The 15,187-nt window shown below is 38.0% G+C and overlaps 1 protein-coding gene and 1 long non-coding RNA gene across 2 annotated transcripts; one reads left to right on the forward strand and one right to left on the reverse strand.

Annotated features, from left to right (window-relative positions):
- Positions 1-5,070: 5,070 nt before the first annotated feature.
- Positions 5,071-6,416, forward strand: LOC130460923 (uncharacterized). Its single transcript, XR_008921152.1, has 2 exons — positions 5,071-5,460; positions 5,653-6,416. It is a non-coding gene; the product is annotated as an uncharacterized lncRNA (long non-coding RNA).
- Positions 6,417-12,118: 5,702 nt separating this feature from the next.
- Positions 12,119-13,872, reverse strand: LOC110806017 (probable aspartyl protease At4g16563). Its single transcript, XM_022011653.2, has one exon. It carries the CDS (start codon positions 13,805-13,807, stop codon positions 12,404-12,406), a length of 1,404 nt encoding a protein of 467 aa, XP_021867345.2. The 5' UTR covers positions 13,808-13,872; the 3' UTR covers positions 12,119-12,403.
- Positions 13,873-15,187: the final 1,315 nt, after the last annotated feature.

Here is a 15,187-nt window from a genome sequence, read left to right on the forward strand (position 1 = left end):
ATGAAATTTATCCCCTTTTGTAAAAGGGGACGGGGGAATATGTTTCAAGCAACAAGGCAACATTCATCAATCAACAAGGCAACATGTTTCCACAGCAACATTCATCAATCAACAAGGCAACATTCATCAATCAACAAGGCAACATGTTTCAAGCAACAAGGCAATAATAGAGGACATGAATACACTCCAAACCCTATAACATCATCAACAAAACAACAACACCCCTTGCCAACAACAGATCACAGTTGTTGGCTACTCCACCTTATGTCTCCATAGCTAACCAGCAACCCAAATATAATTAAAAGAGGGTTTATAGAAGACACACTTATCTCTAAGCATCATCAACACCCTTAGGTGGCTTTTTTTTATTTCATCTTCCTTCACGTTTGGGGACGAAACCGAACATTGCCCATCAGAAACCTTTGGACCAGCAGTTGTGTTCTCACACTCACCCACATAGTATAGGTCGAATGAATCAGATTGATTGGGTTCCTTGCAATCAAGAGGGGACATTAAATATGTTTAATATATTTCAGATCATCACAAACATTCATGGGATTTATTATTTAAACTGAACAAGATCATCATAAAAAGATCAAGTCACAAGATCATCATACGAAGACCATCATACATTTCTGAACAGAACAACATCACCAAAGAACAACCACGGGATTCAACATGCAATTTAAAGAACATGCAACATGCAACTGAACTAGATCAACTTAACAAGATCAAAGAACAACATCATCAAAATAATCATGGAATTGAACATCCAAATCAACCGAAGCAGACCAACATTCATGGTATTGAACATACAATTTAAAAAAGTCATAAAATTCGAGAAAAATCAAGGGATCTCTGACATGCAATTCGAAAACTTCATCATTTAACAAAAAAAATCAAGGGATCTCTGACATGCAATTCGAAAACTTATCATTTAACAAAAAAAATCAAGGGATCTCTGACATGCAATTAGAAAACTTCATCATTTAACAAAAAATATCAAGGGATCTCTGACATGCAATTCGAAAACTTCATCATTTAACAAAAAAATCAAACATATTTCGGACATGCATGTTGAAATCAAACTAATTCATGACAATACCATAAGATCAACATTTTTCGGACATGCATGTTGAAATAAACCGAAAACAAATGAACCAATGTTAAATCTCAAAAAATAACCAAAAATCATCAACAAATCACAAAAAATCATAAAATTCACAAAAAATCACAATAAATCAGAACATGCAGAGTAACCCTAATTTCATTAGAAAATATACATTTCAACCAAAAATCACAGATTTTCTCCAAGTAACACAAAAAATCCCAAAAACAGAGTAAACCCTAATTAACTCGAAAAATCAGAAAAACAACACAAAAATAAGGAAATATACCTCATCAGGTTCGTCTCCTCCAAAGAATCTCAGATCTGCTGGGGTGAGGACTCGATCGTCGTATTTGGACTCCACCTCTTCACCAGGCTCCACTTCCGTTTTCTCAAACCAACCTTTGAGATAATTTCGGGTACTCGTGTTCTCCTTCTGGGCCAACCTCAAATTATTCAGATACTCGCCAGAATACGAGTGGTCGTTGTTGGGACAAATGCATTTCGAGCCCCAATCACAGTTTGGGTCATGAATTCGTTGCCCAGAAGTATCCATCGAATTACTCGGAAGATATTTGGAGGAAGAGGATCCCATTTAGAAATTAATAAAACCCTAATAAAACTCCGATTTTATCCCCCAAAAAAATTTCACCAGAGAATCGATTACCAACCGGGATTTGGGACGACAAAGGGGACAAAACTAGAGGGGATCTCACCGGAATGTGGTTCCGGTTAAAGTTTGAGAACAAATTTGAGCGAAAAACCCAAAGATCCGAGAGATCTCACCAAAAAAATCGAAGAACAGGGGCGGAGAAGGTTAGGGTTTTTAGAGAAACAGAGAGATTTCTTGAGGAGAGAGAGGGAGACAGGAGGAGAGAGAGTTAAGAAAAAGAAAGGGATCCAAAGAGAATGAGGAGAGAGAGGGTGAGAGGACGGTTTATAAGGAGAGAGAGTTGAGAGTGACGTTAGGGTTTTATTAATTTAATAAGGGAGGTGGGTGGGTTAAATGAATAAAATATTATGGGTGGGGAAAATTAGGTGGGAATATGGATAGAATCTTTAGGTATTTTGGTAATTAGATTGAAATGTAAGGGTATTTTAGGATAAAATGTATGTCCAAAAATAGAATAGATTCTAAGTGGATACAACATTATGAAACGCCTAAAAAGGAAACGGATACAACAAAAAGAAACGGAGGGAGTAAGTCGCAACATATGAGACCAACAAGATGTAAGATAGAAGTCTTACTTTCTTAGCCAACTATTTATTATGATTTTTACTAACTTGGAATAATTAATGTTTATTACGAAGTACTATGTACTAACTCTTGCAATTATTTTATACTTTCACTAGATGTTGATGGGAAAAACATTTTAATTTGATACCAAATAATTTTTAAGTAAAGAAAATAGTTAAAGATAAAAATGATTCATGCCACAATCACATTATATTATTCAAAGTAGAGACCGGAGCATCGTCAGGGCTACACATTAGTTTATAACTAAAATAAGTTTTGATAAGTGTTATGGATCGTTTCGTACCGTACATGTCGCGGTCTGTTCCTATGTTTGAGGAGCGGTTATGGCTGAGTCATGGAAGACTTGTTGGGAAAGGTCAAAGAGGTTAGCAAAGATCAAGCAAACGGTTGGAGGAGATCAAGGAATCGGTTGAGCAATTCAAGGAGCACTACTAGCACAACTCCCTCAACAAATGCCGCACCAAAGTCCTATAAAAAGATCACCACTCTACAATGATAAGAGATCTCCAATCTCCATCCAGAATACCTACGGCTTAACCTAATACTTCTCCGCCAACTACCTAACTTTATCATCTCATTCTCCTAATACCATTTTATTTCCCGTAGCCCATGAGACACAAATAAGAAGAAGCCTTCCTCCACTTAGTTCCACATGGATATTCCACTAAGCATGCCTAATCATTAATCATTGTCATTTACTCCCTGCCTTCTCTTTGATCCATATACTCTCACAAATTAACCTTTCCAATACTGCAAATGCTACGTACGCCATATATATCACTCATAAATACTTACCAACGACTGCCTTTCCCGACGATCCCCTACCCGTTTATCCGTCATCGCCTATGCCTTCTCACATTTATGCTTCATTATTAGCTATGTCTACATATACGCAAATAAGCATTGTACTTGTACTCACCTAGGCTATTTATGCCGACAACATAGTGGATTGGTGGACTCATGGCCACCCGCGGTTTTTATCCCTTTCGGGTTTTCCGCGTCACCATCTCTTGTCTCGCCTCTCTTTATTTTCCGCCCTTTATTTCTTGTTATTTATTTGCTATATTTAATCTAGTCGTCTATGTCCCAACCAAAGGCCGTCCATACGAAATTTGGCATAAACAGTTTGGCGCCGTCTGTGGGGAGATGGCTAGATTTATCTTCAAACGCATATCCACAAATATCCTCTCAAACACAATATCCGACCTACTTGGGTTCACCGATAAAGTTGTCGCCATGCTATGGATTGTTGTCATACTTTATCGCCACCATGAGATGGAGCTACGTCAGGGCACATGTCGTCAACATGACAGGTGTCGTCGACGGGTCAGGTGTCGTCGACGGGTCAGGCGTCGTCGACGGTCAGGTGTCGTCGACGGTCAGGTGTCGTCGACGGGTCAAGTGTCGTCGACGGGTCAAGTGTCGTCGACAGGTCAGGTGTCATCTACGGGTCAGGTGTCGTCGACGGGTCAGGTGTCGTCGACGGTCAGGTGTCGTCGACGGGTCAGGTGTCGTCGACGGTCAGGCGTCGTCGACGGGTCAGGTGTCGTCGACGGGTCAGGTGTCGTCGCCAGGATCGTTGGTCGATGGAATATGGAATGACGTCAGGGTACATGTCGTCGCCAGATCAGGTGTCGACATCAGCAGGTGTCATCGCTAGAAGTGACGCGTCTGAGTGGTCGAATTCAACTTAGATGATGCATATCGTGACAACAACGACACCAACGCTTGATGACATCGAAAATAGGTACTAATATTTATAATATTCAACTCTAATCGTTTGGCCTCGTTTTCGAATACGTGACAGGTTTCGGTCTAGACGTCACGGACCATCATGCAGATGTCACCACAAACAAGATATAATATGAGTTGTCTCGTACCTTGACAAGATCTCGAGACGATTTGATCACTTGACGTAGCGAGAAGTATGGTATAAAACTCAACCCCAGTGATTTTAATTTAAACTAATATTGTTTCTAGTCCTTGTTGTCACTAAAACAGATGCGAACACGTGACGTCATCCACCAATGACATGACGTCAACATAGTTTCGTCCGACGTCACCTCCACATCAGTCGACGACGTCTCCAAAAACGAAGGCGACAAATGGAGATTCAACAACAAATTGTCGGCAATACTAGATTTTGTGGCTAACTTCAGTCCAAGTATCAAATAGGAGAATTTGTAGTTGTCCTGAAGTCGCCACAGGGGAGCATATAGTATACTCTATCTCATTTAATTTTCATATAGTATACTTGATTTGCTTTTTATATATAGTATACTTTGCTTGTTTTAATTTCCAAAAGCACTTTGAAATATATGCTATAAGTTGTTATCCTACTTTTTGTACTAACGTCGTCACCACTTGTCGTTTGATCATGTCGTGTCGCCAAGTATTGTCTTGTTTACAGGTATTGACGTGTCGCTTGGCTAGGTCATGAGTACATCAGGCGACCGACGTTAGAATGCAGGTGACAAGGTACTGTCTTGTCTACAGGTACTGACGTGTCGCTTGGCAAGGTCGTGAGTAAAGTAGGCGACCAACGTTAGAAGTGTTACACGAGGTCACGACACGACATGAGGTCACGACGACACAACATGACGCCACGACAGCAAGTCACGACAGCAGGACGCGACCATTCTGGTTACCCCTATGATGAAAAGAAGTTTCTTGGCGTTAAACATGGGGCTAAAGGTACGAACATACTTCGAAGTAAGTTATCTTTTATTTATAATATACACGTATTGTCGCTGCCACGTACATCGCAGATCGTGAGGGTCATCAACACAATCGAATGGTATGAGTGACTCAATTCATTTATTAGTGACGTCAAAATTTTATAAACTAACATCTCATACCCTATTGAAATTTTCTCATATATCATCCATGATAACTATTTTTCATTTACTAACGACATGCCGCGACTATACGCGTTAGTATGTATATTAATGACAACAGATTACCTTGATCATGACGGTATGCCCCGACGCCACGAGATGGCAATGACCGATGACACGACGCCACCAGACTACCGAGAAAGCTAAGGAAATCGGAATGTCGAATAATCATCATCAATGACCATGATGACACATGAGTAACTTCTAAACTATTTTTCACACACTTTCTCATTTCAATTCATTCATTGTTGTTCTCTTGTATTAATATGTCTCGTATTCAACGTTCATCAAGTTAACTAATAAATTTTTGCATCGCACCATGAATGTCTCAATTTTTCTAATGACTAAACCATTTTATCAAATCGTTTTGAGGTAATTTGACTTGACAGGACGTTTAGAGGTTGCATCATGCTGGCACGCATGTACGAAGTCAAATATAAACGAACGTCATCATATCTGTGGCCGACTTCAGTCATGATATCTTCCTAAAGCCGCCACAGGGGGGCAAGATAGTACATACTCCCGTTCAGTTTAATATACTTGTTACAACTTTGAAATTTAACTGACGATGTGATACAATTTATTTTCATGATGATCTTGTCGTAAGATTTTGGTAACAGGTACGACGCTAAGACAAATGTACGGACACTGGGGCTAAACCACTATCACATGTCGAAATATGCGGATAAAGAGAAGTCATTGGGTTTCCCAAAGACGACAAGTGATAAGACGTCAACCGATTAACAAGAAAGGTAATTTATAAAGAGTTCACATGTATTTGAATTTACGACATATTGTAATGTAAGTTTGTCAAATGATTTTACCAAAGACGTTAAGAAAAATTCCACTTAAGAGAGTATAAGGAATTCACATTAACCATATGCTCCTTCTTGTGCCACATTGCGAGGATCAACCAATAAGTCGACCAACGTTGGAATGGATAGTGTCAAGACCAGCGATGCGTCAATCTCATTCAACGTGACGGGACGACGCCAGATGTGACGACGATGATACAAGCGATGACAATGATCTCAGGAACGAAAACAAGATCGGCGACGAGAGGTGCCACGACATCAGGAGAATGCTGTTGATTGTAGAATCGTCATCAAGGGACAGTCAGCGACACGACGTAATTTCGTTACACGAGCCCATATTAAGTAATATCTAACACTTACTTCGTGCGTTAATTAATTTATTACATTTTTCACTACACTGCGATTAAAGTTCAATTTCAATTTTTGTCATTTGTCGCTTTGAATATCTCTTTCCAAACGCAATTATATTATATTTATGTTTCATCTTATTTGTTTGAAAACCAACACTAACATCGCATCAAGCAAACGTCCACCTCTACCTTTTGTATTTTCTACGGATCACTTCTTAACGATATCACCAACGGCAACAGCAGCGAACGACGTCATCAGAAGACGACATCAACAAACGACGCTGTAAAATACAAGCGACGACGCCTCCAAGGTCACGACCCTTAAACTAATTGGATCCCAACGATGACATGTCGCTTCTAAGCGCGACCACTACAGACGACGCCGGTGCTATTTATGTGCACGTAACTTCGTTTTCCGAGTACCTCACAGGTGACATCTATTCCACAACGAACAACAGAGACAGCGTAAACAACATTTTAAGCTAACGACGTGTATGCACCCTCGACGCTTGTCCAAACGCCTAACCAATCGCCAAATACAAAACAGAGAAACACACGTCTTTCCCCCTCAACACTGACGAAAAACAAAGCCGACCCAGAATGCTCATGTCCTACTTAAACTATTGTTCTGAATATCCCATAGGCTAAAGTCTCCTTCCATAGATTGCGCCATCCAAACATCTTATCCCTTGTCCTCGTGTTATAGGAAACCTCACAACCCTTCGACTCTTCTTGACATTCGTCATAAGGTTGCTTCGAACCATCCACTTCATTCACCTGTAACTTCAACTCAGTCGTATGCTACCTATCCTCACATGACATTGCAACCATCTAAAACGATTCAACCATACGCACACTCGACGCAACTTCCTTCTCTAAATTCTTCGCAAGACTACGAACAAATGAAGAGGCTTATATCGCCTTCATACGATAGATGTCGCACAACAGTGACAATAGAGGCACGCCTGTAAACATCAGACAACAGACTAAGATACGACAGTTGGCCATGACACATGTAAAAACATCAGACAGACTAAGATACAATAGTTGGCCATGACGCCTGTAAACATCAGACGACAGATTAATATACGACGGTTGGCCATGATGCATGTGAGCATAAGACGACAGACTAAGATACAACCGTTGGTCATGACGCCTATAAACATCAGACGACAAACTAGGATACAACAGTTGGCCATGACGCCTGTAAACATCAGAAGACAGACTAAGATGCAAGAGTTGGTCATGACGCCTGTAAACATCAAACGACAGACTAAGGTACAACAGTTGGCCGTGACGCCCGCAAATATCAAACGACAGACGAAGATACAAAAGTTGGCCATGACGCTAGATACCTAACTAACAGTATGTCTCAACGTGTTTTTGCACAGCTTTTTAAGAACTACACTCTATTGTCTTACGCTCGTTAAGAGAAACGATTCTTTCACAAGATGCCAGGTTTACATCTAATTAAGCTGAGGACACCAACGTCAACATGAAGACACCAATATACGCATGACGACATCAAGTGTTGTCAGAAATCATGGGTAACACCAAGTGGCGACGTCATTGATCAAGGTTAAGTACGGAAGACGACGGACAAGTCAAAGATAGTGACAGATTAGCATCGACAGCAAATGAACGTGGTGACAGACTTTGAAGATTATTTTCCTAACTTCCGGCTCGCTACAGTTAGGAAAATGGGGGCTATTGTTATGGATCGTTTCGTACCGTACATGTCGCGGTCTGTTCCTATGTTTGAGGAGCGGTTATGGCTGAGTCATGGAAGACTTGTTGGGAAAGGTCAAAGAGGTTAGCAAAGATCAAGCAAACGGTTGGAGGAGATCAAGGAATCGGTTGAGCAATTCAAGGAGCACTACTAGCACAACTCCCTCAACAAATGCCGCACCAAAGTCCTATAAAAAGATCACCACTCTACAATGATAAGAGATCTCCAATCTCCATCCAGAATACCTACGGCTTAACCTAATACTTCTCCGCCAACTACCTAACTTTATCATCTCATTCCCCTAATACCATTTTATTTCCCGTAGCCCATGAGACACAAATAAGAAGAAGCCTTCCTCCACTTAGTTCCACATGGATATTCCACTAAGCATGCCTAATCATTAATCATTGTCATTTACTCCCTGCCTTCTCTTTGATCCATATACTCTCACAAATTAACCTTTCCAATACTGCAAATGCTACGTACGCCATATATATCACTCATAAATACTTACCAACGACTGCCTTTCCCGACGATCCCCTACCCGTTTATCCGTCGTATCGCCTATGCCTTCTCACATTTATGCTTCATTATTAGCTATGTCTACATATACGCAAATAAGCATTGTACTTGTACTCACCTAGGCTATTTATGCCGACAACATAGTGGATTGGTGGACTCATGGCCACCCGCGGTTTTTATCCCTTTCGGGTTTTCCGCGTCACCATCTCTTGTCTCGCCTCTCTTTATTTTCCGCCCTTTATTTCTTGTTATTTATTTGCTATATTTAATCTAGTCGTCTATGTCCCAACCAAAGGTCGTCCATACGAAATTTGGCATAAACAATAAGTTTTAATAAGTCACATAAGATAAGTTCATGAAAAATAAGGGTAGAGCAAGTACAATTTATAACTTAAATAGTTTTGATAATTTAATAAGTTTTAATATTATATGTTAAGGAAAAATAAGGGTTGACCAAATACTATTTATAACTAAAATAAGTTTTAATTATTTCAAATAAGGCTCTATTTTGTTCACCTTGTTTCAGGAAAAAAAAGTTCAGACAAGTCCAGTTAAGTTCAGATAACTTCAGGTAAGATAAGTTTAGGAAAAATAAGGGTTGACCAAATATAATTTATAACTAAAATAAGTTCAGTTGAATTTAGATAAGATAAGTTCGGAAAAAATAAGTGAAAACCAGGTGAATAAAACGCACCCTAAGATACATTAAGTAAAAATAAGGGTTGACTACGTACAATTTATAATTAAAATACATTTTTATAAATTCATATAAGATAATTTCAAAAAAATAAGTGAAAATCAGGCGAATATGACGTACTTTAAGTGAAACTGAGGTGAAGTGAACGGTAACAAGAATGTAAATGTAACAGTGGCATGAGACTAGAGCTGTCAAAACTGTTACTCGGACCGGGTCGCCTAGGGCCATGATTAGATCGGGTAGTGTTGTGTCACTTTGTCACCCAGGTTCAGGCCAAGTTCGGTTTGGTTGATTTTCAGTCGGATCATGTCGGTTAATTTTCCATTTCGGGTACAGATTTGTTCGGGTCGAGTCATGTTCAGGTAGGGTTCAATTTTGGTTTCGGGTCTAATCTGGTCAGATTTAAGCCGTTTTTGTAGTAGGTATTTTTGGGTGCTGGTTCAGTTTGAATCGGGTAATTATCGAGTTGATCAGAATTCATGTCGGGTTCACTCCCGTAAACGGGTCAAGATCTGGTCCGATAACTATTGGGTCTGGTCAAGTATTTAATCTATGATTATGTTTTTCTTGTATTTAAAAAATTCATGTTCCATTTATTTCAAATTTGATTTTTCTTCGAATCGGGTTATCATGTGTTCTTGTCAAATCAATACATATATAAAGTAAATATGGATTTCGAGTCAATAGCTAGCTTGGTCATCTCAAAATATTCAAGCGTAAGATCATTATCGGGTTGGGTATGGAATCAGTTCAGATGATTTTCCGGTCGGACCATTTCGATTATCGGTCATCTATAAATCGGGTTTCGAGTTAAGATTCGGGTCATATAATATCGGATTAAAATCGGTTACGATTTTATCGGATTGGGTACATGTCGGATACTCGGATTGAGTTGCCTATTTAACCAAAATCTCGGATCATATTCGATTAATAGTTTGTTCGATTTAGGTAAGTCAGTTTTTAACGTCTTTACATAAGTCCGTGAGATTTGACAGTGGACAAAAGAAACGAAAAAAGGGACAGAGTTGTACATATTTTTCTTTGGAAACCTCCACCCAAACGGCCAAACGGCCCAAACCCCATGTGAAGAAAAATTAGCAAAAGTAGTTTTACACATGACACACGATACACCCTGTATTTTCCCATTCATCACAAACAAAACAAAAGGTCTTGCGCGCATAAGGTGTACAATAAATTTATTGTACACCAAGATAACTTTTACCTATTTTTTTGGAACTTTAACCTAGTTTTGATTAACTTTTATATTAGTAAAAAATAGTTGATAGAAAACATATTAAAGGTTTAATGATTACTTTTATACATTATTAGTGATTTTGAAGAAATAAGTTTTACTAAAATGAAAAACTTTATCACTAAAAAATTAATAACTTTTACCTGTATAAGCTTAACTTTTAAGCATTTTGGGTTAACTTTTACTTAGATGTATAATATTTATTGTACACCCTTTGTAAATAAGATTTTGTGCAAACAAAATCGATCCTTCCATAATTGACTAGTTGCTTTCTTACAAGACATTTCCAAAATCTATTGCTTGTCACTAATTGAATTGGAATTAGTTACGCTAGTTGTTACATTTATTATTTATAAAAGTTTAAAGATACAATTTTACCATTATAATCCTTAATATTATACGTATATATTACTAAAACTTATAAATGTTGATGTTTAAAAGATACGTACTGAGATAACTCAACGAATATAACAAAAACCTAATTCCGATATGTAGTAGCTTTTTTTCTTCTTACAAATTAGTGAAAAAATCATGGTTAAAATTGATAAAACAAAGGAATTGAAACGACTAACTGCATATTTGGGACGAAATGAGTATTTATTGAGTTGCACCTAGTTTAACAGACAATTACCAGATTCCTAATTTCCTATGACCTTTATAATGTACTCGTCGATCCTTTCCCTTCATCCTCGCTTGTTTTATGCCTTTTTTCTCTTTGAGTTTGCTGCATAATATAAGTAAACACAAATAACTACTGGCTAGCTACTTTACTCTCACATTCACTTCTTTTTGGTATAAACAATTATATTTTTCATACTCCAGTCAACCAGTAACGGAAAATTAACAAAATATCAATCGGGCTTAAAAAAAGTATAGGATAATGTGTTGTTGTACCCTTAAAAACTCTTTGATGCATCTTCTATGATATTTGCAGATGTGCTGATATTTAATTCACTCATATTATATATTATACGCGCAAATTATATTCAATTCCGATCAATAAAAAATGGGTGATGATAAAGGTCGCAAGTTGCGACAACATTTAGTTGTCGCAATCTTACGTGTTAGAGTTTAATTGGTACATGTATGTGCCACGTAGACTATGCGTCATCATAATATTTTTACTATCAATGCAATATTTTTACTTACAATTATGTAAATACGGTAATCAATATAAATAAGGAAACAAATTAGAATATTAAGATTTTCCTACCTTTTTTTTGAAACATGAATAATAGAATATATAAGTTAAATATTTTAATTTCCTATTTAAATCGCGACGTAAGCATGCCATGTCATCATTGTGACACGGCTTAAAGGTCGCATCTTGCGACCTTTATCATTTTCGATAAAAAATTATGGATTATAATATTATTTTTCTTTTTAATTAATTTTCAGACCTTTAATTTTAGGGGTTGTGAGATGATTGAAGTATATCTTATCCGATATTGGACTAAAATATATCATACGGGATATAATGTGAAAACAAGTAGAAATGAACTGAGGATTACTACGTATTCGCTACGCACATTAAAAATCATTTCTCATTTCTCATTTCTCATTTCTCAATTTTCCGTTCCCGAGAGATTCCAGTCAAAACCAGAAGTTGTAAAACTGAACCAACTTGGATAATTCTATGAAGTTCAGAAGTTCTAAGATTATGCAATACACTTAGCTTGACGCCTTCTTTATTTACATAACCATCAAAACATTAAACAAACAATAAAACAAAATAAAAGAAATGAAAAAGAAAGAATGGAATCACAACCTTTTTGTTATGCACACTTTTGCTTCTTGATACCCAACCTTTTATTCGCCAAATCATACTCAATGTAGAAATTCTGTTGCTGAAAATTACCCAATATCACACCCGGCCCGACGTGCACACTTGGCGCGGCCGGGCTTGTATCCGATACAATGGTTAAGCACCAAACACCCAAATCACTCACTAACGTGAAGTAATTATCTATTGGCATTAGCATCTTTGCCCCACCTTTGTAGTGAAATACCAGCTTTGGGAACGTAACATTATGCGCATCCTTAACCTCGTAACAAAGCCCGAAACCAGATCGGGCCTCAATATCGTGTGCCCGTTTGTAATGGGTTTGTGCTACCAACTCTTTCACGAGAGGCTCAAACAAAGGTTTCTCCATAAAAGTAAGAGTCGTCCCAGAATCCACTATGGTACCCCCGTCCCCATTATGACCGGGGACAAGGTACTTGTACGGTAACTTAACATGTTTTTTACCTACGGTGATTTTTCTTAAGTAGACATAATAGTACTCATTGTAGGGAGCAAAAGTAGGGTTATTATAAAACGGGGTGTACTCAATAATCTCACCTTTTTTATCCTCACTGGCGATGGGGTTCTTTTCCCCTTGGCCAACGAGAATTAACTTACTACTTCTAGGACTGTCATTAAATTTATGAGGTAAAAGGCAATATGAGAATTTACCGAGCTTAAGCTGGTTAGGGAGCGATGTAGGGGCTCTCCCGAACCCAGCAATCCCCTCCGGTTGACGCACTGACTGGAGGGAGCAACCCATTAAGAAATCTCGGACCGTTTTTCCAGGCAAGTCGAGAGTCTCCGAGATTGCAATCCCAGCCGTAGCTCCCAACCCGTATTGGAGAACATAGCTCGGGCATATTACAGAGCAGTTCGACCCACAACCCGGGCCGCAACGGGTTTCTTCATCGGCGTCAAAAATCCACCCACATTTGGGGTTCCGACACCCTATGATAAGAGTAGACGAGGATGCCTTTGGAATGAAGGTTGTAATATTAGAGGGGTCAACATTAGAGAAAGTACAGTTGGCGCAACTGTACTTGGAGGTGCAAGGGACCCACAACAGGCTACTTCCGGTGTCAAACACCAGGGGGATTTTCTGTGGCGGCGTGCCAAAGGCGAGGGACACGGTGTATCCCCCGTAGCTCCGGGCATAGAGAGGGGTGCTAGTGGTTCCATGTAAGGTTGTTGCGGATATGTTTTTCTTAGGGTTTTTGAGGTGATGAGCTCTTTCAAGTGTTGTTTTAACAATGTTAGAGCTTAATTCCCATGAATTTGACGAAGGTTTAGATGAAGATTTAGGAGAAAGAGTGAGAGAAATAGTGGTTGAAGATGAAGGTGAGATGATTAGGGAGGAGAGGCAGAGGAGTAAGGAGAGGAAAATTGAGCCCATATTATTATTATTATTGTGTTATTAGTTGTCTTTGTTTGGAGTGTTGGGATTTTATTATAATGTGTGTCATTTTGAAGTGGGTTTTGTTTTTAAGTGTACATTTGGTTTGCATAAGAGGGTTGACAGGGACCAATTAAAGAAATCAAGGGTACGCTTCTTTTCGGTGGAGTATCATTGCATCAGAGTTAGTAAATCAATCAAGGAGAGATTAGTGGTAGTACGTTTTAGAAAATTCTGAAATAGCTAGACCCCTAAGGAATATGGATAAAAAGGATATAAGAAACTAAACTGATTAACATAACTACGTACGTACCACGTTTCTAGGAGAGAGTAGTTTTAAATTATCTCGTAGATTTTCAAGTTAAATTAGTATTATTTCAGAAAATACAAACATAGTTGTTATCTGTTTGATTATATATCTACTTGTATAAACCATTGCAACTCTTGCAAGTCAATAAGGGCTATAGCATGAAGGAAATAACGTATGATACTATGTACGGACTAAGCCACATGCAATTATTGATTAAAGCTTGTTTGCTTTCTTCTTTAATCATGAACTAGCTTTTGAGCCCGTTCATAGAACGGACGGTTGCATAGTGGTTGTTCAGATGTCTTTTGAAGTTTTAATTAGTGAGTATTTGTGATTTTTGGTAATATATGAATTAAATAGAGGTGTAATTTGAAGGTTGAAAATTTATAAAAATTATATGTTGAATAAATATTGGATGTTAAAGGGGTGGAGTGAAAGAGACTAATGAGTAAATTAGAATATTAATATCTTGATGTTGGATAAGGAAAATGGAGTGGAAGAGGCATTAGAAGTTGTAAATCATAGAAACAATAAAGAAAAATTGAAAAAAAAACAAAACAAAATGATGGATGAAAGGAGAGTGCCACATGACTTCTAATAATGAGATGTCACATGGCTTCTAATAATTTATGGTGTTCCTTTTTATAGATTAGGTATACATTTTTAGTTGTTAAAGCTTTAAAGGTACTTCCTCCGTCCCGGAATACTTGACCTGTTTTCCTTATCGGGTCGTCCCTTAATAATTGACCTGTTTCTAAAAATGGAAATATTCTAACCATATTATATTATTTCTCACTCCACCCCTATTAACCCACATACCCCTACTCCATACAAAAAATAATTAAAAATGTAAATACTGAATTAACATATGAAAATTAACTAAGTAGAGAATCAAAGCTATTCAATATGTAGCTTGATTAATAGTACTCTGGAATGGATATCTTCAAGAGTGTGTTTGTTAATTTGGTTGGTTGCTTGGCGGAATACTAAAAAGAGTAAGTTACACTTTATTGAAAAGGAAATAGTAAAAAATAAAATAAAATGATGAGCAATAGTCAAAGTAGCCGTTA

This window comes from Spinacia oleracea, chromosome 5 (genome assembly GCF_020520425.1).
Source record: "Spinacia oleracea cultivar Varoflay chromosome 5, BTI_SOV_V1, whole genome shotgun sequence".
NCBI classification, from domain to species: Eukaryota; Viridiplantae; Streptophyta; class Magnoliopsida; order Caryophyllales; family Amaranthaceae; genus Spinacia; species Spinacia oleracea.